The sequence below is a fragment of the Crotalus tigris genome, unplaced genomic scaffold (genome assembly GCF_016545835.1).
Source record: "Crotalus tigris isolate CLP2741 ecotype Arizona unplaced genomic scaffold, ASM1654583v1 scf7180000018585.330925593:3314079, whole genome shotgun sequence".
NCBI lineage: Eukaryota > Metazoa > Chordata > Lepidosauria > Squamata > Viperidae > Crotalus > Crotalus tigris.
This window is the reverse complement of record NW_024097088.1, coordinates 3,423,966-3,450,271: the sequence shown is the minus strand read 5'-3', so window position 1 is coordinate 3,450,271 and position 26,306 is coordinate 3,423,966. Positions and strand designations below refer to the sequence as shown.

The window sequence follows — 26,306 nt, the reverse complement described above, 5'->3', positions numbered from 1 at the left end:
GCGGAACCAGGGAGCACTGCGGCGTCGGCTGGCGGGAGGAAGCAAGAGCTTGTGGCGACCGCGAAGCGCAGAGGAAGCAACACGTGCCGCGGCGGTGGCGGATCCGGCGCAATTGCCGCGGCGGGAGCGCTCGCTCCGCTTGAAGGCTCCGGGGAACTGCGCCTGGTGACGAGGGCGAAACGGGCGCGCGTGCTCCCCGTGGCGCTGCGGAGACGCAGAAGGGGACGCTGCCTCGGCTCGGGCTAACGGTTTTCCTTCCGCCGTTGCTACGCGGTAGGTCGCCCGCTACGAAGTCGAGGCCGCCACGGGAGAGCGGGGCCGGACGGCTGTGCCCCAGTAGAGCACGCAAGGGCCAGGGCCGGGCTGCTGACCTGGCCCCGCCCCCGCCCCGCCAACCACCTGTTTGCCGGAGGGGATGAGCGGGAGCCGAGCCCCGGGCAGTCTCTTCAGGGAAAAGCAGCGGCGGCGGCTTCCTGGCCTCGCAGCCCCTGGGCGCGACATTCAAGGAGGTGGATGGAGAGGGGGTCCGGGGGGGGGCGAGGAGAGTGCGCGCGCCCCCGGGCTCGGGAGGGCGAGCTGAGTTTCTCTCCCTGTTTACGGCTGGAAGGTGCAAAAGAGGAAGCGGTTCCGGAGGGCCCCGTGGCTCACGCCCGCCCCTGCTTCTCCTTCAGAGGACCGCGGCGTCTACCCTAGCGGAGGATGGCCGAGAAACTGGCCCCCCCGAGAGAACTGTTCCTGCGCAAGGGCCGCGAGTCGGTGGTCTCGCTGGAGATGGACCGGCTGGCCCCGGGCGAGGAGTCCTCTGACAGCGAAGGCGAGCAGGAGGGCGGCTCCCACAGGCTCATCCGCAAAGTCTCCACCTCGGGCCAGATGAGGGCCAAGGTAAGAACGGCGCCTCCCGGTTGGCTCTCCCGAGTGAGCACCTTGTTTTCTACCTTGCCGATCTTAGGCTCGGCGTCTGACTGGTTCGGGAGTCCGGCGAGACGGAGGGGGCTTTTCCGTGGGTGGGACGAGGAAAGGGCAGAAAGACATCCAGCAGCCTAGCGGAGTTGCATCTGCCTTCTTATGGGGTCCCCTCATCTTAAGCCTTGACCGGCTTTGCTGTGCCCAGTCTACCCGGTGGCGTTGCCTTGACTTCTGTCCTGGTGGCACCAGATTGTCAACTAGGCCAGGAGATTTGTGGAAGAAATTGCTGCTCTGCTCCCTGGCCCGTTTCAGGGTCTCTTATGGAGGCAGCGCGAGTGGAGCCTCAGGTGATTGAATGTCTGAATGTCGGTTCTATGATTTGTAAATCTAATCCTGTGGCTTAACCTATTATGTGAAACCAACCAGTTGTGGTTTATTTGTTAAACCATGGTTAATCCAGAGGTTAATCTACCCTAACCTGGCAACACCCACTCTTCTAAAGTAGGTTCACTAAAGGCTGGTTCTGCAGAGGTGTTGCCATTTCAGATTTTTCCTCTTTCCTCCAAAGTTGGTTTTGAATGGCTTAACTCAAACTGGCCATGATGTGTGCTAAGATGTGGGGTATGACTGCACGGATTACAGGAAACGCCCTTCCATCTTTATAGCTTGAAAAAGCCAAAGTTTCTCCCGAGTTTTTGACTATTTGGAGTAGAGACGGAGCTCAGCTTGGAACCACTTGTTTCCTAAAGGATTGCGTAAAATGTAGAAAAGAGAATTCTGCCTAGGGGCAAAAAGTTTTGGTACCTGGCTCGGCATCTTGCATTCCCACTGATCTTTCTCTCTTGCACAGACCCCACCCCACACCGCTCTACCCCCTTTGTTCTGCAGCACAGGTGAGGGATCAGCAGATCTTCCTGAGGGCTTGAAGACCATAATGGTCCTGGTGGGAAATATTGGAAGCCAGAGATAAGGAAGCAGGTGGAGGAGAAAGATGCTTTATTGTTTCTTGGAGACAATGAGGGAATCAATTCTGAGCTATTACAGAAATTAGCTGATGTGTCTTCTCTGAAATCCACCCCAGATGATGACTTGTACAACCTTGAGACACTGGAGCGATTGACAGTCAAGTTAATAATAGGATGCTTGCCGGGACTGTGTCTGCTTTTTTCAGGCTGGGCTGGGTGCATAGCAAGGGGGAGGGGCATTTCCTTGGGGACCCCAGAGCAACAGGCGCAGCGACTGAGGCACTGAAGGAGCTGCTGTCCCAGGAGGGCTTTTTCTCACCAGGATGGTAGGTGGCACCGTTTGCTGACTAGGTGGGAGGCAGTGCAGAGCTAGGCCATCGATTCAGAGGGCTGCTGAGCAGTGGAATGGGGGACACACAGCCCAGCAGTTGCTCTAGGAGGTGGAACATTGTGCTCTGCTTTTAATTTCCTAATAGCTTTTTCAGGCTCATTCCTTGGAGATTACCTACTGCCTTCAGAGCGCCTCTCTTGCAGCCAGAGGCTCCAGATTGCTTGGGCCTCCAGGCCAAATCATCTGGAGTCAGAGCTGAGTGTTGCTCAGTGGAGTAGACCAGGCCTTTATTTCTTTAGATCAGAAAGATGTTGAAATGCATAGATGGGACTCTTGCAGGCTGTGTCCTTCTGCCTTGGCTGGGCAGACAGGCCAGTGCTGGGTTAATGACCCCACGCTGGCCCTCGCTCAAAGAGCTGGAGCCATTGGAAGAGAGTCTTTGCTCCTGAATCGGGATCTGTTCCAGGGTGGGGCAGCTTCCATCCCAGAAAGTGGTTCCTCAGCTCCAGGCCCAAAGAGGATTCACTGGGTTGCGGTTCTCCAAGTGCGAGCCTTGCGAGGAGGCCACTGAAGCCTAGCATTCACATCAAAACAGAAGCCTGCCCTGCTACAGCACAGCTGCCAATCCTGAAGGGCTTTTAAGCTTTGGTAGGTGACATGATTGGAACCCTCATATTGGAAGCAGGTTGTGGGAAAAGAAATCTTTCCTCACCAACATTTCCCTGCATGTGATGCCCTTGAATTGTAAGGCTCTATCCCGTTATTCTGGCCAAAATCAGTTAGTATTCTCTCATTTTCAACCTACTTGAGCTGGTGACTACAGCTTCCTGTGGCAGTCAGCTCCGTAGACTCTGTTGAACAAAGAAGGTCATTAAAACTGATGCTTTGCTGTCAACTTTCGCTGTATTTTGACAGGAATACTGTGCCTTCAGTCTGAAAAGATGCTGGACAGATTTGTTTCCTTCCCTCAAATGGGATACTTGAAATTGCAGCTGCTTAAGCTGCTCACCCCTTACAGATGGATGTTCATGCACTTGATGTAGAGTTTGTCAGGTACCCCAGGAGGAGCTCGGCTGGGCTGTAGTGCATCAGAGGGCAAGGCATACCTGGTGCCCTCAGCCTGGCTCTCCCGATGGTGCATTTTCTGTGGTCATCAACCAGCAACTGAAAATGCCTCCCAAACTTGTTGGATTGTCTTTGCTCAGAGTTCTGTGGGTCTAACGAGGTCAGAGTTTCCCCAGAAAAACATCCAATGTTTATTCTGCACCCCCCATCAGCTAGTTATGGGGGAGATTGTCAGCTCCATGGAACCGTTGCTTGGCACCCCCTTGTACAACAAAGGTCAACGGCTTGTGTCTGTGAGCAGCGGAGCAGAGAGGGAACTGCTGCAATAGAAACTGGCCTGGGACAAGGGCTGGTTGGTGGCTGGCATTGCGCTTTAGCAAGAACGCCAAACTCTTAATGCTTTCTGGGCCAGCAAGACCCAGGGAGTGGGTGTCCAGTGCTGCCTGGCTGCTGTCCCAGTGCTGGCTGCACCTGGAGAACTGCAGCCCCATGAACGGACGCTGCTCTTGGTGCCCAGCCTCCCTCTGGCATGGCCTTTCCTTGGCCACTAGATCTGCCAACCTTTGTCTCTGCCCAGAGCGCCCCCAGGCCCCCCTTCCTGGATGGACAGTGCCTGTGGGAGGGGCAGTGCCGAGGGGCAGATGGAGCTCTTCTCCCCTCCACCTCTGAATCGGGGATTTCCAGCTTTTTAGCAATAAGAAGTACCACCACAACTGACCCCAACGTTTCTATCGCTAAGCAAGAAAGACAGTTGTTAAGTGAGTTTTGCCTCATTTTATGAGCTTTCTTACCACAGTCATTAAGAGAGTCACTGCAATTGTTTGGTTAAGGACACGGTCGTTAAGCGAATCCAGCTCCCCCCCTTGACTTTGCTTGTCAGAAGGTCGCAAAAGGCGAATACATAACCCTGAGACTGTGCGACCATCATAAATATGAGCCGGTTGCCAAGAAGCTGAATTTCGATCACGTGACCATTGGGACGCTGCAACGGTCGTAAGTGAAAAAGGGTCATAAGGCACTTTTTTCAGTGCTGTTGTAACTTTGGATGGCCACTAAATCAAGGGTTGTAAGTCGGGGACTGCCTGTGCTAAGAATTATATAACGAAATGGAAGTCGCGGCTTTTCAAACCAAAGTAGGCTCAGATCTTGTCGAAAACGTGTCCAAAACACCCCGCCCTTTTTAAAGTTCTCCGGTGTCTCCTGAGAGGCGGAGCCAGGCGGCTTCCCAAACACCGGGGCTCCGGCAGCGGATCTAGAGGCACGCTGGGCTCTCATCTCCCCCCTCCGTCATGTTCCCCCTCCCCGGCTCAGGGAGGCCGCGCTCTGGGCCACTGGGCTGGGCAATGCTGGCTGGTTGGACAGAGCGTGAAGCGGGGCTGCCTGCTGCCCACCTTCTCCCAGGCCCTCCCAGAGTCGGCTTTTTTTTTTTGCTCTCACCAGCTGGCAGAAGCAGCCCCTCGGCCTCCCTAAGGGGGGGGGTTCTCCCGCTTTCTTGCTCCCTCAGTGAAAAGTGCCCACCCTGTCATGGCCTTTGCTTTCTGGGAATGAGCGTTTGCACTGGGACCTGGACAAGAAGGGCCCAGAGGCAGAGGAGGAGGAGGAGGAGGAGGAGGCAACGGGGTGTTTGGAAGAGCAACAGAACTGCATTAGCTCTGCTGGACAGACATCACTTAGCTTTAATTATTCTTTCAGTTAATTAATTAATGTGGAATCGGCCTTTTTATGGCTCCCTTTCAAAATGCTTTTTAAATTAATATTACACTGGCTGTCCTCCACTTCTTGGATGTGGAGGCTGATTTCACATTTTCATTCCTTTAAGGGTTTGGATGGAAATTACCTAGCCCTATGCAACTGCCATCGCTGGCTCTGAAATCTCCCTTTTTTGTTTTCTCTGGTGAAAAAGATAGATTGGAATATTCTGGTGGCAGCTCTCTGGGCCTCCCACGTGCAAGCTGTTAACCTGGCTTGCACTAGCACACAGTATTTGTACAGCCACTTGTCCTACCTAGTGTATAAACGAAGAATAGTAGAGGTTGGTCTGCCTCTTAACTCCCTGTCCCGCACAAGGATCCAAGTGGTTGAGCTCAATAGACAGATATTAAAAAGAAATCCAACTGAGTAGATCTCATGGGCTGAAGCTCTGCCCTTCATTGCTCTGTTTCTAGATTAGCTTCTTCATCCTGGTGCTTTGGAACCTTTTGGGACCAAGACCTCCTTGAGAATTAAATTCCACCCCCACCCCCCACAAGGGCTGAGTTGGAGAAGGCTGACGCAGAACCAACTCCTTACCTCCCCTGTCTAGGGCCCAAAAGCCCCAGATTCTAAGGAAAACATTTCTCCAGGGTCTGCCTTCAGCATAAAAATAGCATTTATTCCTCTTTTTTATCTTTTCCGTTTTCTTGATGGTCTGCGTGGAATTAATATTAAGAATTAGTTTGTACTCAAGAGTATATTCCTAGTATAAATGTTAAGATTCTGACCTTCTGATATAGGGTCAGTGACAGAAAGATGTGAGCTCCATTCCCAGTTAGTTTTCTCTCCCTTGTGCTTCTGCAGCCCAAGGACGCAGGATTCCTCCAATTCTCCCTCAAGGCAGCTCACACAATGGCATGTTGCTGGCCAGACGGGGAATGACTGAAATGTTGTTAAGAGAAAGGAGCTTACAGGCTGCTTTGGAAGCCGTTGCTAACCAGAAGGGAGCCTGAAGGATTCCTGTCCTCCTGACACCCCTTTCTCGCTCTGTCCTCTTTGGGGGGGGGCAGATGGCAGCAGCAGTGCCAGATCACACTAGGTGGAGGGGGCTCGCTTGGTGCTGCAAATGTGCTGGTGGCGACAGCATGTTCCTTTGTGTGTCTCACTTGTGATGAGTCACCACTGCAGACGCTGAAGCCGAAAGAGGGGCTACTGGCCTAGGGTGGCCATCTGTCGGGCCCCCCAGGCTTGCCTAACTTGTGGGGTGCTTCGTTCTGGGCAAAAAGAGCTGACCTGGTCTGCCCCACATGTGGGATCAAGCCTGGGGAAGGTGGCTCATTGGGCTCCATTCTGACCACAGGACGATGAACAGAAGCCCCGGGCGGGGGGGGGGGCAGAGCGGAGCCACCGCCAAAGGGAGCAAGCTCGAGAATGCCTTGCCGTTGGCTGTTCCCAGCACCCTGGAGAGCGCTCCTGTGGCCAGGCTGAGGGGCCTCAGAACTTTCCCACTTCCCCTCCTGGTCCTTGCCTGCAGCTGCTTGGGATGAGCAGGGGAGGAAGCTCCTCCCAGAGAGTTGGCAGCTCTAGGGCACCCTTGGGCAGAAGTTCAGCCTTTCTCCACTGCCCCAGGCAGAGACCCCTTTAAGCTGAGCTGCCTCCATCATCCCGTCTTTTTCTTTCTGGTCCCTGCTGCCCCAAAGCAGGAAATTGTTTTCCTTTCCAGAACAAGCTGCAATGGCCAGAAACCCCATAAAGAGGTACAAAGAGAATCCCTGGCACAGGGGGGAGGGGGATTTGCATCCATTGCCCAGTAGGAAATCATCTTTCTTTGATGGGTGAGCAACTGGGCCCCTAACAACGTCTGGAAGGAGGAGGCGGCAGCAGCAGTCATTTTTCCTACAGGGAAGGAGGAGGAAGGAGTCTCTCTCCCTATTAGCTGCCACCAGGGAACAGAGGGGGCTGTGCATAGCAAACGCAGCCGGCTCGGCCTGCCTTTCTCATTGGGGCCCAGCAGACTGCGTGTCCCTCACTCGGATGGGCAAAGGAAAATGGTGACCCAAGTCGCAATGCCCTGGTGGGGAGCCAAGAGGCAGAGGAGTGGGGGGGGGGAGAAATGGCTCTAGCAAGGAGGGGCACCGCTTTTGGGGCAGCAGCCACTTGGCTCCTGGGTAGGGAGACTGAGCTCTTCCCAGGCAGGGAGCAGGCCCAAGGATTGCCTTGCCCAGGCTGGGTCTCCACCGAGTGGCCAACATGGGACGTGTGCCATGGTGCCAGGCTCCAAGGCTTCCTGCCCTGGGGGGGGGCTCCTCTCTAGGTTTGTCCTTCCCTGGCTGTGCTGCAACTGGCAGGTCTGGAGGTGCCTCCTGATGGGCTGCTATCATGTTCCCTTCTGCCTGTGGGAAGCACTTCGTTATGCAGCTGAAGGGAGCCGGGATCAGGGCAGGCCACTGGCACCTCGCCTCTCTGTGCCAGGCCATCCTTGAAAAGGGCATCCCTCCCTGTGCCTCTCCCACTTTCAGGCCTCGGCCCCTCATTGCTGCCCCTTGGAGAAGGAAGCGAGGATCCATCCCCCTCCCAAGGTAGGCTTAGCTTTTGGGTTGCCTGCTGCCAAGGTTGCCCAGGTCATGGGTCTCCTGGGGGGGTGTCTAGGGAGTCCGTTACAGCCTTTCTTTGTCCCCCCATGGAAGCACCCCAATTCAAATTAGACCAGGACCCCCTGTCCCTTTACATCATCATCCTGGACAACCCAATAGGTTAAATAGGGATCCCCAAATGTTCCTTTCCGGCGAGCTCCAAAATAATCAGAGCCCCCTCAGAGAAGGGCCCTGAAGGCGTCAAGGCTCCATTTTATGAGCGCTTTCTGAGGGGGCAGCCAGGGAGGGGCTTCCAGCTCTGGCACCCTGGCCCCACACTTCCCTCAACCTCTGACCCTGGCAGCCCTGCAGAGGCACCACTAGGCCAGCCAGAGAGGCTATTTTTAACTGTTCCTGCTCCGTGGTAAGGTCGCCCCCTTCCCCCAGCCCCGCTGCCGCAGCCACCACTCATAACCAAGAACTCCGACTGTGGGCTGCTGCTGTCTGGAGCACTGGCCACGGTCTGTCTGGGGCCCAGTGGCACAACACCCCCATTTCTGCCCCATCTCTTCTCCCGGCATGAGTCTGTGCTCCATTCTCTGCCCTGCTAATCTGACCAGCCATCTCGGAGCTAAAAGAAATTTGGGGAGGGGGAGGAGAGGAGTGGTTAATGTGCTGATCATCAGGATATCCCCTACTACACAATCTGCCTTCTCCTCCTCTTCTGGATATTGACGTCAGATTGCAGTCGCCTTCTTGGCTGAAAATCAATCCACGGTCTTCACAAGACAACGGCCTCTTTCCTCCCTTGCACACTGCAGGCCCTGGGGGCAAACTCCTCCCACTTTTGCTCCTGGGCAATGCAGGGGCCCAGGTCTCCAGGCTACTGCAGGAGGCAAGGCCTGGGGGCCTCTGAGCCACACATCTCAGCAGATAAAGGGCCTTCTTCCTCCAGCCACTAGCCTGCCTATCTGGCCCCGGGAAGGGGGCTGCAGCAGCCGCTTCCCCTGGCAAGATTCAGGCGGGGGGGGGGGCTGGAGTTGAGCCCTCTGCTGCCACAGCAGCAGCCTCAATTTCCTCCAGTTTCTGTGAATTTTGCAATGCCCAGCTGTGAAAAAAAAAGCATGTGTGAGAAAGACAGGAAGGAGTGGCAATCGCTCAGCAGAACTGGAAATTGCACCCTTGTTTCCTGAGTCACAATGAAGACAAGCTGCAGCTCTTTTCAGCAGGGGGTCCTTGCTCTGTTGCCATCAAGCCTGTCCTGCCCTCAGCGGAAAAAGGCCCTTTGCCAAATGAATGTGGAAAAAATCAAGGCAAGAAATGGTCAGAGCCCCTTTCCTCCCCCCCCACCCCTTTTTTTTTTGAATTAGCAACCCCCTCTGAATGAAGAGCCCTCCCGCTCCACCCCCCAGCTCTTCTTCAGTCATTCATTTGCCTTCTTGCACTCATTTGAAACATATTTATATTTATTTATTTAACAAATTTATACACAGTAGCTGCCCAATTCTCCTGTTGGTGACTCAGGTATGGATGCTGCTTAGAAACGAGTTAAGCTCCCTGGCTGTTGCTTTCTTGGTTTTATTCTCTCGATCAGGTTTCGTGGTGTGTATGATTGTTCTGAAGTTTGATGATTTAGCATGTTGTATGCCCTTCCAGAGTGTCCATTTTGAAAGAGGGCATAGAAATGTTTCTAAAAGTATCGTACAAACTCTCTTCCAAAGATGTTGAGAAACCTTTCTGCCTTTGTTGCACAGAGCTTTGAAGAAGAAGCTTCAGGAACAAAGCAAAAGAGCCAAAAAAAAACCCTTGCACTGGCCAGCAGTTCTGCTGCTGCATTTATTTGGCTTGTTCTTTGTCAGACGTGCCCACGGGCTGCCAGGGCCAGGGTCCCGGGTTAGAAGTTGGTACAGGTGCCAATAGCAGCCTCGTGCGACCACTGTCTGCTTGCTGATGACAGACAAGCTGCCACAGGGCTGTCAGCTGCCAAAAGAATGGGCTGTGGGCTCCTGTGCCTGGTCAGTGTCTCCAGGGCATTTAGTAGAGAGTGCTGGCCTGGGGGGGGCTTCTCTGCTTTCCAGCAGAAGGATGGAAGCAGATAGGAATTCCTTGGAGTCCAGTCTGGTGTGTGAAGGAGAGGCGCACTCCCCAATGTCCTTCCTTCACCAGGTTGAAGGCAGGGGGGCCCACGGGGGACTTGGGTGTGCACAGTTGCTGGGTCTCTTGCTGGGTTGGGCTGGGCCATCCTTGCCAATCCAGCTGGGGTTCCTCACCCTTTGTGCTGCTACAGCTGGCCAGCGGCCCCCAGCCCAGACTCTGGCACATGACAAAGTAACTTCCTTGGAAAGGCTGAGTGCACAGCGGGGCCTGGAGGGGCAGGGGGGCTGGCTTCTGTGCGGCAGCCATGGTAGGCCCCCTGTAGACAGTCAATGCTGTCTGCGTTTCTGGCCATCCAGGCTCCCCAACAAGCGAGCGGGACTTGCTGTGGAAAGAACAGGTTCTTTGCCCAAAGGTCCTGTTAGACTTAATCCTCCTTTTTCTGGCCTGGTCATTCACAAGTGCACCCCGGTGCAAGAAGGAACAGCCCAAGTTTGCCCTTAGGAGATGAAGAATAATGCTCAAAACTCCTTGTTCAGAAGAGGCCTTGCCAGGTGAGGTGCAGAGATCAGTTGGCCCCACAGGGTCTCTGGAGTCCTGAATGCAGCAGCTGGCTGAGTGGAGCCCCTCGTCCTATCAGGTTAGCTCAGGCAGTGCCTGGGCCCCAGAGACCCCGGTTCAGCTGTGCTTTTTCCAGAACAAACCACGGTCAGAAGTATATTTGTGGCTGGCTGTTAGTTGATCAACATCCACCTTCACGGGGGGGGGGGGAGCAGCTTAGATCAGGTTTTGTTCTGCCTCTTGTTTATCTGTCAGTCATAATGCCAGCCGGCAGGAAAAGCTCTTGTGTGGCAAACTGGGAGCCACTTTTGCAAGCAGAACCAAATCAGCTGAGCGTAGGCTTTGGTTCCTGGTTTTGGGGGGGGGCAGATTCTTGAAAGATGCTGTTGAATGTGAACAGATTGATCTGCTCTCCTGGGAACCCCAGGGGAACTGTTGGGCAAGAGAGGACACAACTCGGAGGCGGGGGGATGCTTTTGTTGGAAGAAGAAAAAGAATTCCGTGATGGGTTCTCCTACCCACTGTGGTGCTGAGCCATTTGGGGACAGAGGAAACACAAGAATGCTCTTGAGCTACCAAGTAACAGAATGAGTGTTTCAGCCTTCCTCAGCAGGCATTCTCTGGCCGCCCTGGATTGGGTCTCTCAGCCAGAGTGGCCCAAAGGCAGATGACTGAAGTTGAAGCTGTACTTGCCAAGGCCAGAAGAGCATGGTACAGCCCTCTCCGGGTTGAGGCTTTTGCATCATGGGTCAAAAGTGCTCAGTAGCCCGCCTGGGCTCTCCCGGGGCAGAAGGTGCTCAGCTTCCTTCCCCAAGGGAGGATCAGGTTTTTCCGGTTCCTGTGGTGGAGCTTTTTGATCCCTCGGCATTGAGCTCTCCAATAAAAACTTACCTTTGTCCTCCTTGCCTTGGAGCGGCTGATCCCGAGGTGCCCTGCCCTCCTTTGCAGCAGTAGGAAGGAGTCCAGCCAGCAAGGGCTGCAGGGGAGACCTGGCCTTGCCAGAGGGCAAGAGGGGGGGTTGCCTTGGGGCAGGGGCAAGGTGAGGCCAGAGGCTACAAAGGAGAAGTGCCCAGCCTTCCTCCTTAGGCTGCACTTGGCAGGAGGACAGCCTCCCAACCTCTGCCCTGCCCTGCCCATATAGACATTACAAAGGCAACAGGTAATAGGAGTGGTTCAGGGTGCCTGATCTGAAGAAGCCCAGATGCCGTGGGTGCCACTGTGGGAAGCTGTGGGGACCCAGGATGGCACTCACTCGCTCACTCACTCACTCATCATGGCTGCTGCAATCCTGGCAGGAGGAGCCATGTCTAAGTCTCCCAGAGAGGCTCTGATGCAAAGGAGCCATATTTTCAATCTCTTTGCAGAAGAGTGTGAAGGAGGGGCTCCTGCTGAAGCAGACAAGCTCTTTCCAGAGGTGGAAGAGAAGGTTCTTCAAGCTGCGTGGCCGGACCCTCTACTATGCCAAAGATTCCAAGGTGAGGATGGCAAAGTATGGAAGGACTGCCAGCTTCCGCCCAGGAGCCCTAGGCATTTCAGAGAGCCCATATTTTGGCCTCTCCCCAAGAGCCAACGTGCTCCCTGCCTTGCCCTGTGCAGAGAGACCCAGATCTGTGCAACAAGAACAAGGCTGGGGGGGAGCACGGAAATGGCCATGTGGAATGGGTAGCACAGATCTCTTTAGGAAACAGACTTGAAATCTGCTCTAAACAGCCACAGGACTCTCTTGAAAATCCTGCAATTACCAAAGGGCTATAAGGGAGCTCTACCCATTTTCTTGATCTGATTCTGGGAAGCTGCTTGAGCAGGGTGAGGGATTGTCTGGAGTTCAGGCTCCTTTTCCTCCTTGCTCTTCTAGTCACTGATCTTTGATGAAGTGGACCTGTCAGATGCCAGCGTGGCAGAAACCAGCACCAAGAACATCAACAATAGCTTTACGGTAAGTCTACCACACCAGCTGGCAGCCTTCCCAGTAGATTAGATGGGGTTAGAAACCTGACACTGGGCTTCCATTTGGCACACCCACAAGTCTCTTCTCCCTCCTTCCCCAACCCATCATCCTCTGACTCGGCTGGGATCCCTAGAGCACTTTCCCTGTTTCAGGCCCTACAGATCATACTAGCTCGCTTTGTCCTATATTCCCGCATCTATCTTCTTGAAGGCTGAGTAGGTAGGTGGCTGTTGGAAAGAATCAAAGATAGAACCCATGTTGAAAGCGTCAGCAGGCATTCTGTGTTACAAGTGACACAGAAACAGGCAGTGAGAACAACGTTCTCTCTGCCTGGAAACAGGAGAACAAGCAGAGCTGGGCTGGCTGCCCAGGCCAAGCAGCCCCAGCTGAGACGGCTTCTGATGAATGTCAACTGTAGGACTGTTCTGCCTCCCTTCCCGTAGGTGATCACCCCATTCCGAAAACTCATTCTTTGTGCAGAGAACCGGAAGGAAATGGAGGACTGGATCGGGGCCCTGAAGTCTGTCCAGAAATGGGAAATCAATGAGGTGGTTGTGTGAGGGGGACTCTGCTGGGAGGTCCTGTGTGGGATATCTCGGATTTAACCTCCCAATAAGTCTGGGGCAGATCAGGGTTCTGGAAGTAGCCCAGGCAGAGAGTGGGGATGTACTTTCTGTGGCTGCTGCCACCAATTGCTGTGCTCTGCTCCAGGCATCCCAATTCAACATGGAGCACTTCTCCGGCATGCACAACTGGTACGCCTGCTCTCACGCCCGACCCACCTTTTGCAACGTCTGCCGGGAGGCCCTGCCAGGCGTCACATCTCACGGCCTCTCCTGTGAAGGTAGGTCCTTCTCCCTGGCAGAGGGGGACAGTCATGAGGAGGCCGGCCAGAAGGGCAGGGGCGGCCCTGCTTTTCCTTCTCCAGTAGCAGCTCCTCTTCCCTCAGGGCGACTCTTGTCTTCTCTCGCAGTGTGCAAGTTCAAGGCCCACAAACGCTGCGCAGTGAGAGCTACCAACAGCTGCAAGTGGACCACACTGGCCTCCATTGGCAATGACATCATTGAGGACGAAGACGGGGTCAGTCCGGAGCTTTCTTGGGCAGCAGATTTGCCAGCCAGCCCCCCCACTTACCTCCCACAAGGGAGAGAGCGGGATGTGGAGACAGAAGCCTGCCCCTTCTTGTTGCAGGTGGCCATGCCCCACCAGTGGCTGGAGGGGAACCTTCCGGTGGGTGCCCGCTGTGCTGTGTGCGACAAGACGTCTGGCAGTGTCCGGAGGCTGCAGGACTGGCGCTGTCTCTGGTGCAAGGCTGTTGTAAGCACCGCCCCCCCCCTTCCCTAAACTCCTGGCTTTTTCTGACCCAACCTCTGCCTCCCATAGGTGCTGGGCAAGAGGAAGAGCAGAAGGGGGCGACAGAACCTGATTCCCCCCAGATATAAGAATGGGATTCCACTTACAAGAGAGGGGGGGGCAGAAGGACACTGAGTTCTTTGCTAAGGAGAGAAATGGGGGTTGTTTGGGCTTCCGGGGGGGGCAGTCCATTTTGACTGATCAGCAGGGCTGGAAAACGAGAGCAGGACGGCTATTGCAGGGTTGCCTGGAAGTCTTCGCTCTGCAGAACGGGAAGCAGCCTTACCTCCCTTCATCTCACTGGGGTCCCTGGGAGAGGCCTGCAGGAACCCTTGTGCTCTTCTGTTCAGCACTTGGGGGCCAGGAGCCTGCATGGCCTGAAGGCCAAGTCCACAGCTCCCCATCTTTTTCTGGGGGAAATTTGCTCAGGGGTTCCTCTGCCCCCCTCTAGGTTCACAGCACTTGCAGAGACCAGCTGGGCAAGAAGTGCCCCCTGGGCCAGTACAAGGTCTCCATCATCCCCCCCACTGCCCTCAACAGTATTGACTCCGATGGTAAGAGGGGCGGCTAGGAGCAGCCTGGGGTCCCCTCATCCAGTTGGGAATCCTGGCAGTCGCAGTCCTGGCCCCCTCAGAATGGAATCGGGTCTCAGAGAGCCACCCGAGGCCCAGCAGCGTGTCATGCGCATGGGCCTTTGGGTCTTGAGGGGAGCTGTAGGCGCTGGTCCCTTCCCTGGGGAGGGATGGCATCAGAGCAGTGTGCCCATTTCATCTACAGAGGGTCTTAGAGTACCCTCTGCTGGGGATGCCCTAATTTGTAAAAGATTGTAGATTGTTGTTGCTTTCTGGCTTGTCAAAAGTTTGCCATCCTTCCTTCCTTGTGATTCTCTGGCCCTCTGCTAAAGCAGAGGCTTCTGTTACTCAGAAGAGTAGCCCAGCTATTGGGGGCTTTTTTCCCAGTTTGGGGTCCCTTCCTAAATCTCAGGTGATGCTCTCACGCATCCCCAATCTATGCGAGCAATAATTGTGCCTGTCCTGGTTGGCTAGGACAGTTGGCAATGCCAAGAGAGGTGGGGGAGGGGGCAGCAGGGTTCCAGGCTGCAGCAAGCACAGCTTTTTCTTCCCCTGTGCCAGGATTCTGGAAGGCCACCTGCCCCTCCAGCTGCTCCAGCCCCCTTCTGGCTTTTGTCAACTCCAAGAGTGGAGATAACCAGGGGGTGAAATTTCTGCGCAAGTTCAAGCAGTTCCTCAATCCAGCCCAAGTGTTTGATCTCATGAACGGTGGGCCACACCTCGGGTAAGGGTCCCAATTCCTCAGCCACCCACTATCCTTGCTCAGGTGGTGGCAGAGGGAGCCTAAGAGTTATGGTTCTCCAACCAAGTTCTGAGCAATTTTGACTCGGGGAGGGGGGGGGAACATACGTCCTTTCCTTGCAGCAGGCCCCATTTTGCCCGTCTGCTGGAACAATAGTTGGTACTTCACTGCCCGCTGCCAACTTCTGTTTCTTCCTCCTCCTCCTCCTCCTCCTCCTCCTCCTCCTCCTCCTCCTCCTCCTCCTCCTCTTCTTCTTCTTCTTCTTCTTCTTCTTGCCAGGCTGCGGCTCTTTCAGAAGTTCTCCACTTTTCGGATCTTGGTGTGTGGTGGAGACGGCAGTGTTGGCTGGGTCCTGTCGGAAATTGACTCATTGGGACTGCACAAGCAGGTGAAGGCCGGCACCTCAAAGCCCAGCCAGATCAAGAGTTAGGCAGCAAACTTGGCTTCTTGGGTTTTTTCTCTGTATCTGGAGTGGCTGTGTGCATGTGCACACACACAAATGGGCACCCTTGCCCGAATGCAAATCAGGAGGAGAAAACTTGTGACTGAGGTTTGTGTGTGCAGAAACAGGTGGCAAATAGAAATTTTAGTAGTCTTGGAGGGTTTGAGCTCAAGACAGCTTTGCATACAATTTGTGTAATTGTTGATACTTGTGAGGAGGAGACACAAGCGAACCAGGAGGGAAAAATGATGCCCACCCCCAGCCTGCCTTTTTGGCATCCATAAAATGTTTGCTGCAGAAGATGCATTGGCTTTAGGGTGCCCCCAGCCCCTTTGCCTTTGCCTTGTGGAGATGCATGTCTGGAGAACTGGGGAGCAGCAGGCCTTGGGGAGTTCAAGAAGAATTGAGAGTGCCCAGTTTCCCCAAGGCCTGGGATGAAGCTGCATGCCATTTCAGCCATGCCAACCCCACCCATCACCCCTGTGTTTCTGCAGTGCCAGCTTGGTGTCCTGCCCCTGGGCACCGGGAATGACTTGGCCCGGGTGCTGGGCTGGGGAAGCCTCTGCGATGATGATACACAGTTGCTGCAGGTTCTGGAAAAGTTGGAGCGCGCCACCACAAAAATGTTGGACCGGTAAGGAGGGGTTCAGTCACAACTCTCCCCCCAAAAGAGGGCGCAGGGCTGAATGATGCAGGGAGAGGCCAAGGAGGACATTTGGCTCCTGTCTTGGGGGTAGGACAGGCTCTGCCATTTCAGCCCTGAGGACCCTGCCATGTCCACGTGCTTGGGGGAGAAGCACTGCAGACCCCCTTCACTTCCCTTGCAGGTGGAGCGTCCTAACCTACGAGGCCCCTAAGCAGTCACCCCCAGTCCTCGAGGAAGACGAGAGCGAGAATCCCACCATCCAGGTTGGCAGGAGGCCTCCTTGGAGGGGGTGCCTTGTCCTTGCTGGGCCCTTCTGAGGGAGTGGCCTACGGGACAGTGGTGTGGGCTCTCTTCCCTTAGGCTCAGATTTCTCACTACGCTGACTCGGTGGCCCTCCACCTGGCGAAGATCTTGGAGTCCGACAAACACTCAGTGGTGATCTCCTCGGCAAAGTAAGGGAGACGTTCTTCCATCTGGGGTGGGGCAAATACAAGTTGTGAGCATCTCCACAATAGTTTGCAAGTTGTAAGAACCTTTGCACAATTCCTGCCTCCCCTCCCAAACCTCATTGCAGATTTGGCCTTGTTGTCTTGAGCTGGTCAAGAACTTTCCTCTGGGGTGAGAATTGCAGAATGAAGCCATTTGCTTTTCTTCCCTACATTTAAATAGAATTCTGCTGTTTTTCCCACACCTCTGAGCTTCTGTGAATGTACATTAATACGCACTTTCTGTCTACCAACTGAGAGTACGTCCCACGTTATATGTAGATTTTATCTCCATATATCCTGCAGCTCTCATTGGTTTAACTTTGCAACTAAGAATTTTAAAGTATAACAGAGAAAGTTTTTTAAATGTTCTGCGTCCCCCCTGCAGGGTGCCCTCCACATAGCAGAAGCTCCCCTTGGCTGCTTGCTCAAGGGCCCGGCTGAGTTGCTTGAGAGTTGCAACCTTGATTTCTCTTTCTCCCAGATTCCTGTGCGGGACTGTGAATGACTTTGTAGCTGATGTGGGAAAAGCTTACGGTCAGGCAGCTGACAACAAGCAGGAAGCGGCCATCATGGCTGGCAAGGCAAGTGGCTGCTCAGGGCGTCTAGAGCAGTGTTGGTGAGCTAAGGGGGAGGATTACAAGAGCGTTGATGAAAACATGCTGGGAAGAGAGCCAGAGGTCTGCTGGGCACCCTTCTTTTGTGCTTGTGGGGGGCGATACCCCGACCTTCCCCACTTGGGCCAGGCCAGGGGGTATTGAAGCTGCAGGCACAGCCTGCACAGCTGACCCCCCCTGCCCACTTCCAGTGTGCCACGCTGAGTGAGAAACTGGACTCGCTGGTCCGTGAACTGAACGAGGAGTCACAGGCCATCATGGTACCGGAAGGCAGCTCTGCAGCCCCTGAGGCCAAGGAGCAGAGCATTGTCCAGCCCAGCCCTCGGCCTCCTCGCATCTTCAAGTCCAAGGAGCAGCTCATGCTAAGGGCCAACAGCCTCAAGAAGGCGCTGCGCCAGATCATCGACCAGGCGGAGAAAGGTGAGCTGCAGCCCTGCCTCTATGGCAGCAAGGAAACAGATGGAGATGCAAGGCTGGACTAGTACCAAGACTGGCTCTGGTGAGCCAACAGCCCAGATGTGCCAGAGGGCTATGATTCTGCTGGATGTGAAGGGTAGGCAAGCAGGATATCAAGAATGGCCTCCCCAACAGAACCTCGGTGGCATCATCTGCTGGGTCCCAAGGCCCCTGTGGCTGGCTGTGGCGGAGGGACTGCTGCTTCCAGTGCCAGCTGCTGCCGCTGCTACTGTAGTACTTTATCCGTCCTTTCATTATAGATAGTTTTGCTACTTGTGGAGCAAATAGTCCTTTTAAAATCCCCTTTGATGTGTTGATTGTGGAGACCAGGGCACTGCAGGGCAGAGCAAGTCCCTCTTTAGAGTAAGCTGGACTTGTGCTTGTATTTCCTCCTGCCAGCGGTGGACGAGCAGAACAAGCAGACCCAGACCTACCGGAGCCTCTCAGGGGCCAGTAAGAAGGACAGTGGTGAGGACTTCAATAAGGAGATGGAACCACCGAGTAAGTCTCTGGGATGGCTGACTGAGGCTGCGAGGGAGCCAGACCCTGGAGGGAGGGAGGGTGTCCATTGCCTCTGCTGAGGTTAGGCAATGCTCAGATGCTCCATCCTGAGTGGGTTTGGAGTGGCAGGGAGCTAAGCTGAGGCCAGCCACCTCTCCTGAGCTGCTCAGACTCTCTGGCTGGGTCTCTTCCAGAGTCCCGCCGCGATACGGTCATCTCTACCACTTCCTCCCTCTTCCTGGATCAACCTGAGCGTTTCACCCCTACCCCTTTCTCCGAGGAGCCCGATGCTGTGTGAGTGGCCTCTGGATGAGTGGAGCAAGGGCCGCGTCAGAGACTTCTCCAGCCTGCATGCAGCAAGAGAGCCATTTGGTGTTGCAAGAATTGCTGGCTATTGAGAGAAAAGGTTTCTCTGCTCTTCCCTTCACGTGGCATTTAAAAATGCCAAATGGGCCTGGCAAATAGTCAGTCCAGCAAACACTTTTTAAACTGATGCCCCATGTCCATGTTATAGAGCAGCAGAATAAAACAGTCCCATGGGCCTGAATAAGCTCTGGTAGAGAAGAGCGGCACAGCCGGAGGATCCTGGCTTTATCCCCTGCTTCAGGCACCCAAGGGGGTATCCTGTTGTGCATCCAGAAGAAGGCTGAATTTCCCAAAGCTCACACTTTTTTTCCAGATTGGCCTCAACAAGGCACTGCCAGAGTGGGCTTTGCATGTTCTCACCGTTGGTACGTTCACTTTTGCCATGTGCTGGGGATATTTGCATTGGAAACTCCCTGGTTTCATCTGGTTCACACAGGAGGCAGAACAGCCTCAAGAAGAAGGCTGTCCATCTCCTTGCTGGCCAGACCTGCTTCAGCAAATTCCCTCCCACCAGAAAAGGCTTGGACACTCTCCTCCACTTCCAGTGACCTTGAAAAGCTTGGCCCACCTCAGTCTATTCACATCCTTCAAGGAGACAGATAAACAGGTCTCTGGAAATCAGCCAGGGCTTCATTTAATTTTAGCCTGCTTTGGGAGACTGGAAGACGGCACAGTCGCATCAATCAGGGGTCTGATCTTACAGTCATCTAGCCCCCCCTCTCAATCCTGCATTTCAGTGCCTCTTGCACTGCTGTCCAAATGCTCTTGCCCATCTCCCTGCTGTGTTCAGAAACCGAGAAAACAGACCCACTATTCGTATTCTGATGCTGTATTCCTGGTTCTGCTTCAGTGCTTGTTGCTGAACTATTTCTTTTCCCTCCATCTGCTGGTTCCAGACAATTTTCTGAAAAGTGCGTCATGAATAACTATTTTGGCATTGGCCTGGATGCAAAGATCTCGCTGGAATTCAACAACAAGAGGGATGAGCACCCAAAGAAGTGCAGGTAAGTTTGAATGCTGCCGAAGGCAGAAGTCCAGAGGCTCCCGAAATGGAACCCTCCTTGTCCAGCTTCAAAACTCTTTCTCCTGCCCGGTCCATGTGCACGTGTGTACAGAGAGACTGTAACTGCTTTTGATAGCTGACTGGCTAACTGCTTGACTCTGGAGGGAAAAACCCATTTAATTCTCTGGCTGGGGTGGGGGCGGGGAGGAGGAGGAGGAGGAGTTGACTAGGAGCAGATTAAACCTAGCAGGCCTGAGGAAAGCCAAGCAGGGGGACACTCTTTTGGGCAGGGCACCCACGCTGCAAGAAGCTTTAAGAGTCTGGGAATCATGGCAGTGGGCAGGCTGCCCTGTCATGCTGGAAGAAAACAGAAAGACACCCACTGTTTGGTTGCCTTTGCAGCAGCCGCACCAAAAATATGATGTGGTACGGGGTCCTGGGAACGAAGGAGCTGCTGCAGCGGACCTACAAGAACCTGGAGCAACGGGTCCAACTTGAGGTACTGCAAAGGTGGCTGTCCTTCCTGCCTGAAGGAGGATGGTTGTCCAAGCACCAGAGTCTGCACCTGCTGATAGGCGCCTCCTGCCAAGAGAAGGGGGCTGCTTGGAGCTCTCTCCAGGCACTCAGGCCTCCGTGTGCCCTCAGAAACAGATGCTCAGCGCTTCTCTCCACTCTCTTCCAGTGCGACGGGGTTCCCATTTCCTTGCCCAGCCTGCAGGGCATTGCCGTGCTTAACATTCCCAGCTACGCAGGAGGCATCAACTTCTGGGGCGGCACCAAGGAAGACAGTGTGAGTTTCTGGCACTGAGCACCTGCCTCTTGGTCACAGATGCCATGAATGGGTTCCTGATGCTTTTCCTGGTGTTTGTGGAGGGCCAGGGGAGACTGGCTTCACTGCCACAATTGTTAAGAAGCACAACAAACTTCTTGACTCGCTTGGCTGAGAACTGCATAGACTCAGGTAGTCTGCATTTTAACCGCACTGAGAGGAGCATCCCAGGGTTTGGCTCAATGAAGCTTTGCCTTCTCCCTGCCAGAATTTTGGAGCTCCCTCCTTCGACGACAAGAAGCTTGAAGTGGTGGCTGTTTTTGGGAGCATCCAGATGGCGGTCTCTCGGGTCATCAATCTGCAGCACCACCGCATTGCCCAGGTAAGGCAGGGCCTGTGCAGGGCCCATTGCCCGAGCTGCCCCAGTTCTTCCACGAGGAGGTCAAGTGTCTCCCGTTGCCTCCTTTCCTCCCCAGTGCCGGATGGTGAAGATCACAATTCGGGGAGATGAAGGGGTCCCAGTGCAAGTGGACGGAGAGGCCTGGATTCAGCCTCCTGGCGTAATCAAGATCCAGCACAAGAACCGTGCCCAGATGCTAACAAGAGACAGGGTGAGTAACCCATTGCAAGTTGGGGGGTGGGCCCATGGGAATCTGGCAGCAGCTAAAATTTTGAGGTGTTGGCTAAAAGGGAGAGCAAGTCCTGTGGCCTCTGAGCATCTTAGCTCATTGGCCAAGTCTAGAACTGCCAGCATCCTGGCCAGTGTGAGACAGGCTTGCGCACTCAAGGCCCCAGCCTTGCTCTTGTCAGCCATGGCCAACTTGTGTCCCTGCAGGCCTTTGAGAGCACCCTGAAATCGTGGGAAGACAAGCAAAAGGGGGAGGTCTACCGAGCCCCATCCCGGCCACGGCTCAGCTCCCAGCAGTCAATGGAGTACCTGATGGAGGAGGAGGCAGCCCAGATGCAGCAGCTGGTCCAAGCCACCGAAACACTCATTAGCAGGTGCCAAACACTCCAGACCCTGAAGGTGACATCTCTGCAAAGTCTGCCCTGGAAGCCTTTGCTGGTCACGGGAAGCTGCTTCCCAGCAGGGCACCAACGTGTGGCCTGTGCTTGTGGGAGATGCCTTCATGACTGATGCTGTCTCTGTTCCCTACCATGGGTGACCGGGCAGCCTTGGGGAGCCTCTGTGGGCCCAGTGCTCTTTCAGTCTAGCCTCCTTCATGAGGTCTTAGAAGAATTGGGGGAGCAGGAGGAGGGAGTCCTGCATAGCTCCTGGCAGAAGGACGTTCACATTAAGCCACTTTGCTCTACACTCGTGTTTTCATTCTTGATAAATGCATGATGTGTGGACTTCCAACTTCCAGAATTTGCTTTCTCTTGCAATCAGTAGAGACAATCCAGCTGCACAAGTTTACAAAGTATGGGGGGGTGATGTCACCTTGCCATTGGCTTTGCCACCTCTATGGCTGAGAGGCCATTTCCCTCTCTCCCTTGCAGAATCCGAGAGGCCGCCAAATCCCGTAAAGGCATGGAGCAGGAGTTGGCACATGCCGTGAATAGCAGCTCATTGGCCCTGAGCGAGGTCTTGGCCTGCAAGAGCAGCAGTGGGGCTCCAGAGGTGAGTGTCGGGAGCTGCCCCAAGTGGGAAGGACCCACTTGCAGGGCTGGGAATGCTCCCTGGGTGTCTCTCCCTTCAGCCCTGGCTGCTGGTGGCATGCCTTTCCCTGTCAGCCCCTGCTGACTCCTTTCTTTCCTGCTGGGGGCTGCAGCTGGTTAGCCGGAGCACAGCTATGGAGGTGTCTGTCAGTGTGAAGGCGTTGTATGCTGAAACCCAGGCCTTCTTGGAAGGAAAAGAGGTGAGTGCAGAGCAGAGGCCACTGGACATGCCCGTGTGCCCCACACATCCCTTGCCCTCTCTTGGGGCAAAGGCAGCCCTTCTCAGTAGCCTTTCTCACAGCAGCTGGATTCGCCCCAGCAAGAGGATGTCCTCCACCAGGCCCTGGGCACCGTCCATCAGGAGTTCCAGAGGTTCTCTGACCTCCACTGGATGGCCCCCGTCTTGAGCTCAGTTGAGGAGGTGGGCACATGTGCAGGTGGGGGTGGCTTCCCAGAAAGCCTGCGGCTGCTTTTCCAGGCAGAAACGATGGCTGCCTTGGAAGGAGGCCTCTGGAATCCCCAGGCAGGCCAGCTTTTGGCCGGCCTGTGGGAGGCTCCAGAGTAGGAAGGCTGGGTGACAGAGGTGCTGGGTGTCCAAGCCAGCCAGCAGGGAAGGCAGCCGAATCATATTGGCCATTGCCACTGCCTCCCTTCTGTCGGCTGCCATGCCCTGGCAAAGACCTGGGAAGGGAGGTAGAAAATGGAGGGACCCAGCTTTGCTAGCAGCAGTTTCTCCTCCTCGCAGGTAGTGGGCCAGGATGCTCCTGGGAGCAGCAACAAGGGCAGCCTGAAGCTACGGATCAATCTTGCAAAGCCCAAGAAGGAGAAGGAGAAGCTCCAGAAGCAGAGATCTGGCGGGGCCATCCCAGGTAATCTGGCGACCTTCCCAGAACCCAGAAGGGTGGGATGTGATACCTCAGCATCTGGATAAAGGAGCACTGGGAGGGGCCAGATAGCTCACTCCACATGATGGTGCAGCATCCCCATAACTGGAATGGGGGTGGGGTGAGAAGCAGTTGGTGGCCTGGTTACTGCTTCCCCAGAGCAAGGTAGAGCCCATCTAGAGGGGCACAGATGCCCAAGGCCAGAAGTGCTGGAGTCCCTGCCCAGGGTAGGTGCCACATCAGGCTACAAGAACTGCCTCCCCGTGCAGAGGAAGAACCTGAGACTAGATTTGGGGAGCATCTGTCTGATTTGGGGAAGGGGTGACGCTTCCCCAAAGAAGCCCACTGCCCCATGGGGGAGCAGCCCCTTTGATCCCTCTGCCAGGGCACATTCATACAGGAGGCTGTGAACCATATTTCCTACATTTGCCCAATTACCAGACCTATCGACGAATCCTGGGGGGGGGGGCTGAGCCTGTACTGCACACGGGTTCAAGGGAGGCTGGCTAATGGCAAGTGGATTCAGCATGTTGGGTGAACAGAGCCTCACCTGGCTGTCCTTTTCTCACACTCAAGTCTGCTTCCCCCTCCCCAGCTTCCTGCTGTTCTTCTCTTGCGTTCCCCTGCCTGAGCTTGCTTCTGACTATGCTGCTATGTGCCTGCCTCTGCCTTCACCCCCTTCCTTCCTTCCTTCCTTCCTTCCTTCCTTCCTTCCTTCCTTCCTTCCTTCCTTCCTTCCTTCCTTCCTTCCTTCCTTCCTTCCTTCCTTCCTTCTCAACCGACCATCCTGTAATTTTCCTTTTTGCCAGTGGACAGTTGGGGTCCAGCGGAGGTGGCCGCCTGGCTGGAAGTGCTTGATTTAGGGGAATACAAAGAGCTTTTTATGCGCCATGACATCCAGGGCTCTGAGCTGATCCTGTTGGAGAGGAGAGACCTGAAGGTACACCATGCAGTCTTGCCTGCGGGGAGGGGGGGAGGAGAGGGAGTGCCACTGCTCCTGCTTGCCTGTCGCAGGGCCATGCTGCCCCCACCTGCTCTGCCTCTTGCTGCCTGCCCCTCCACAAAGGCACAAGGAGGGGCTGCAGATCAGCCCTCTGGGTGGGAGAAGGGACAGGCTTCTTATACCCCAGCCATTCCTTTAATGGGAGGGGCCCTGTGGGAGCTTGGCATAAGGATGGCTACAGAACCAACCAGGTGGGGCTCTGCAGTTGACCCCCTGCCTTGCGTGGAGCATCTAGTGGTGCAAAAGGATCATTGAAGAGCTGGGAGGGGAAGGGCCCACTGAATGGGGAGGCGGCTCGGTGCTTCCCTGAGTGGCGCTCTTCTCTTCCCCCCCCCCCTGCAGGAACTTGGGATATCAAAAGTGGGCCATGTGAAGAGGATCCTCCAGGGAATTAAGGACCCTGCCGGGCAACAGTAGAGAAGGTCCTCCAAGGAAGATGGTTAGGTGGCCATCATCCATCTTCACTGTGTCCACCAGAGTTGCCAGGCCTCGCCAGCACCGGGCTGAGGTCTTCTTGTGAGGACCACTGGAGTTTACATTTCCACATTTGCCAAAGATGGTGGCCTGGCTGTGCTCGCCCTTCCTGGCCTTCATGTCTCCCAGCCCCTCCATGTGGCAGCTACTGTGGTCACCTTCCTAAGCTTGAACTGTGCTTCTTTCCACGCATGCCATTGTTCCCCAGAATCCAGGGGGAGGGCGGTCTTAAGCGATTCTCTTCTATCACGTCACACCCAGTGGATGTGCCGCACTTGGTTTTGTGCCAGGGCCGGGGAGGCTGAAGTGCTATCTGGGGTGCCTCCAACGCCCTCTTCTTGACATGCCAGTTTCAGAGTTGGGCAAAGGAAGCCTTCTTAACTAGCAATAGTCGCCCAAGCAATTCTGCTTTTTCAGTTCGTCCACGGTAGCAACGGTGCCCTTGAGCAGGAGCAAAAGGCCTCTGCCCAACTGGTCCTTTCCCCCACACTTCTGGCAGTGGCCCCCTCTGGTGTCTGCCCTCCTTTTTTGGATGGCCACAGAGCTCCTTGCAGTTGCTTTAAATAAAACTTTTTCTCACTGATCCCTGAAGCCTCCCTGGTGGCATCCATGCTGCAGTTCAGCAGATGGATAATTCCAGATCCAGTTTTCCTTCCTGGTCCAAAGTCACTAAACTTTCTAAAGCATTCCTTGTGAGGCAGATACTCAAATGAGACACCCCTCACGTTACTGATAGGGAACCCTGGGAAAGCAGGAAGCCCTTTGAAGGCTGCAGTCGGTGCTGCGCCTCCCACACGCACAGCAGACTGGGCCCCGTGAGGCCAGCTTAGTCTGCTCTTGCACCCCTCTCTCCAACTCTTGTTCTCCCTCTGCATCTTTGGCACATTGATCTAGAGTGTTGGAAAGTGTTAAAAATGTACATACCTTGGAAAGATATTTATTTAAAGAGTAATATATACCATAATTTATTTTTCACCTATGTTGCGCAAATGCACTTTGGAATCTGTCTGTAGGGCCTGGAGCTTTCTGGAAGAGCCTCTCAGCCACTTTGGGCCACTCCAGTGTGGAGGGGCTTTTAACTATGCTTGGCTGGGCTGCGTCAGAGAAGCCATGCACCAGCTGATTGCCCCAGGGCAGTGGAGACACCCCCCTGCAGTGTTTGACCAGCTCCTTAGACAGAGCTGCTGGGAGGGCTGCCTTGTCTCCACTGGAGGACCCCACTGGCACTTGGGCATGTGGCTGGCTTGGCTGAGACAGCAGCCAACATACCTTGGACCTCCCAGCCTGGTTTCCAGCTAAGTGTTGGCAGACCCACTGTTGGCCCTGGAGGGCAGTTGCAGGGAGAGATTGCTTTTGCCGTGCCAAGTGAACCAGTGGGGCCAGGTTTTCCCCATGTTAGGTATGTTGGCACAGTTGGGCAGGGCCCCTCTGCTGGGAGCTGGTTGTGATTGTGTCTCCATATGCAACAGCGATTTGTACTGAAAGTGCAAGGAGTGAAGACGTTGGCATACCCCTTTCTGCTGCAAATGAACCAACCAACTTGGTTCTTGGTGCAAAGCAGCTGGTCTCTTCAGCTCACAGGCACGGAAAGGAGGAACGCCCGAGGAAAGCAGCAGGTTTGCGATTTGCCAAGCAGATGGGAAGAGACGCCACCATGGGGGATTTGACTGCAGTTGCCTAGAGGCCCAGAATGATGGGCAGCTGCCCACAAAGTCAGGAGCAGAAGAAAGCCTTAAGTCACCACCTGGTAGAATCTCCACCCCAATAAAGATGGGGCAATGGGACAACTGCGCCTCCCCCCTCCAGCCGCACATCCTTTGGCTACTGCATCACCTGGGAGTTACCCAGTGCAGCCTAGCAAAGGGGGGGGGCTGCTTTCAGATGTCCATTTAACCCCCTCCGTGCATTTTGGCTGCTCTTCCCTATAGCCTGATAGGGAGGGAGAGACTGGAGCCACTGTGAGGCAGTCGAGTGGGCAGTCAGTTTGCCTGAGTATACAGGATGGAAATTGGAAAAATAAGTCAATGTGAAATGCTGGTCTTTAAATTGGGGAAAAGACCCTGGACTGTGGTCTCAAATGTCAGACATCATGGTGACAAAATAAATCTCAACTTGGATTTGATCTTGGAATAATGTTGTCTTCTCTTCCACATTCCCTGGGTGTGCCTATGTGTGTGAACACAGAGGTAGGGAATGCCC

General features: G+C 54.7%; 1 protein-coding gene across 7 annotated transcripts; it reads left to right on the top strand.

The window, feature by feature from the left end:
• The first annotated feature begins 9 nt into the window (after positions 1-9).
• Positions 10-26,229, top strand: DGKK (diacylglycerol kinase kappa). Of its 7 annotated transcripts, none has more exons than XM_039354928.1 (30): positions 10-273; positions 672-882; positions 11,552-11,662; positions 12,043-12,123; positions 12,579-12,686; positions 12,847-12,979; positions 13,109-13,215; positions 13,327-13,452; positions 13,940-14,042; positions 14,622-14,784; positions 15,082-15,190; positions 15,739-15,878; positions 16,072-16,153; positions 16,251-16,342; positions 16,860-16,959; positions 17,184-17,412; positions 17,848-17,949; positions 18,144-18,243; positions 19,212-19,319; positions 19,721-19,817; positions 20,001-20,108; positions 20,356-20,469; positions 20,564-20,698; positions 20,923-21,089; positions 21,588-21,708; positions 21,860-21,946; positions 22,048-22,167; positions 22,492-22,615; positions 23,440-23,570; positions 25,577-26,229. In XM_039354928.1, the coding sequence occupies exons 2-30, from the start codon at positions 700-702 to the stop codon at positions 25,772-25,774; spliced, it is 3,579 nt and encodes a 1,192-aa protein (XP_039210862.1). In that variant the 5' UTR covers positions 10-273; positions 672-699; the 3' UTR covers positions 25,775-26,229. The 7 variants fall into 7 exon arrangements, with proteins under 7 accessions (XP_039210862.1, XP_039210861.1, XP_039210863.1 ...); XM_039354927.1 differs by having other exon boundaries at positions 608-882; XM_039354929.1 differs by having other exon boundaries at positions 10-882; positions 12,579-12,683.
• Positions 26,230-26,306: the final 77 nt, after the last annotated feature.